Genomic DNA, 1914 nt, shown 5'->3' with positions numbered 1-1914 from the left:
TAGTATCACATGATATCTAGAACAGGGCATGGATTCTAAAAACAGCGCAATAGATTATAGTTTGAGCTATTGTCTATTCATGTCATGGTATAAGTCTAACTTACCGTCCACCTCTCGTAGTCATCCTATCCAGTTTCCTGCAGAGCTGCCCGTTCTGACAAAGCTCAGAGAGCATGGCTGGTGCCTCCGAGTCGCCCAGGAGTGTCTCTAATACGAAATCAGCAGGGTTGTGTGTCGTAGGACACACGTGACCTATTTCTGTTAGATATGGAACTAGTAGTGGTGCAGCGCCCTGTGGAAGAGGAAACAGATTAAAAACAAATCCTTTTCAAATAAATCGTGGCTTTAGTACGTTTGACATCAATTTTGTATGTGTCAGATTAGTACGAAAATTCGTTATAATAATATAAAATTTTCGAAACATGGAGAGGTATGTATTATGTTTTTAACTTCAGATTAGGAATCATTACAATGTCAAAAGCAATACAAATGTGGGTTTTGACTAGAGATGCCACTAATTGGACCATTCGGCTACTATTTGGCCATTTTTTTAACATTCGGACATTCGGCTAATACTTCTTACTATGTGACTGAATACCAAATCTTGAAAAAAAAAGTTTCGTTAGGCCCATATATCTTTGCGTTTGCCGACGTGGTTGTATTTATAAGGTTGTTCGTCTTTCGCCCAGATCGAGCGGTATCTGCCGCTCTCGAATAAAAATTAATATTTTGTGTAATAAAACTTTTTCCCACATATCGAGTTCTTAGGTTTTCGCGATTGTTACACATAGGAAATGAAACTATTTTTCCGGATTTAAATCACCACCATAGTCAACCGTGACCATGGGACCTGTAAAGGGCCCGAAACGTCGGTTTGTTTGAAAAAACAAATATATGTGATTTAAATGCGGATAAATAATTTCATTTCCTATGTTTTTCCCACATCTTCACATTTTTATACTTTTAATAGTAGCAGTAGAGCTCCCTGTGAAATAGTTCGTCCAGTCGTAATGTCAGCATTACTGCGTTCCGGTTTTGAAGCGTAATGGTGCTGGTAAAAGTACAGGCACACGGGACTTGTCAACTTATGTCTCAGTCAGAGTGACCGGCGCAGTGGCAGTGCCCCTCAGATCTTTGCGGTTTAAAGCTCTGAGTGTTATATACGCACGACTTGTTCGTCCCGTCACTAAATATTATTATTAAAAAAAAATATTTGTGACCTATGCAGCGCAATGAAACAGGTCGTAACACGTGAAATGCATCTTGAAAGCGTTGCCGAATATGCGGTATTTGCACAATAGTGACATCTCTAGTTTTGACATTGAAATGGACATAAGACGTGCTTCACTGGGAAAGCCGCGGGCACCAAGCTTTGCCTAAAACTAAACCAGCCTCTAGAATAAATATAATCGCTATCTTAAGTGAAGTCAACGCACGTACATTCCTGAGGCGTAACATTCCCCGTACTTAATAAATCATTTGGTCTGACAAGTTTCTCCGCGGTCGCGGCGGCGACGGGCAAGTTTTTGCAATAACGTGACGATGTAAGTAATAGTTTGGAACAAGCCAAGTTACATATTTATTGTTTGTTGCTTAAACTTGTCGTGGTGCAGTAGGCGTGAAAAACTGTGCGAAAGTTAAACTTTTGACGTAACACCTAGTGAGAACGAATTGAAAAACGTTTGAGACAGTATTTAAGTTTGATTTTATCTGTCTATGTCTATACACGACAGGATGCTCAAGTTTTTAAGAGTTTCTGTTGACATGAAAAACAAGAAAATATAACTGAATATTAGATTGAGCAGGCGCCACCTGTACTATCCTCGCCTTTATATCGTATGGTGTAAAAATGTCACATCTGCAAAACAATAACTTTTCGGAGAGAGGTTTAAAGAATCTACGAACGAAAGATTT

General features: G+C 39.2%; 1 protein-coding gene across 2 annotated transcripts in view; it reads right to left on the bottom strand.

The window, feature by feature from the left end:
* The window catches only part of LOC113226353 (ATP-binding cassette sub-family G member 1-like), a 220852-nt gene that overhangs the window by 13202 nt on the left and 205736 nt on the right, over positions 1-1914 (bottom strand). For both annotated transcript variants that reach the window (XM_026458941.1, XM_026458942.1), the window contains exon 6: positions 105-292. In XM_026458941.1, the coding sequence (XP_026314726.1) occupies positions 105-292 (188 nt within the window). The remainder of the gene's footprint in view (positions 1-104; positions 293-1914) is intronic.

This window comes from Hyposmocoma kahamanoa, unplaced genomic scaffold (assembly GCF_003589595.1).
Source record: "Hyposmocoma kahamanoa isolate Upper Pololo Valley unplaced genomic scaffold, ASM358959v1 190, whole genome shotgun sequence".
Classification (NCBI taxonomy): Eukaryota; Metazoa; Arthropoda; class Insecta; order Lepidoptera; family Cosmopterigidae; genus Hyposmocoma; species Hyposmocoma kahamanoa.
This window is presented reverse-complemented; position numbering and strand designations above follow the sequence as displayed.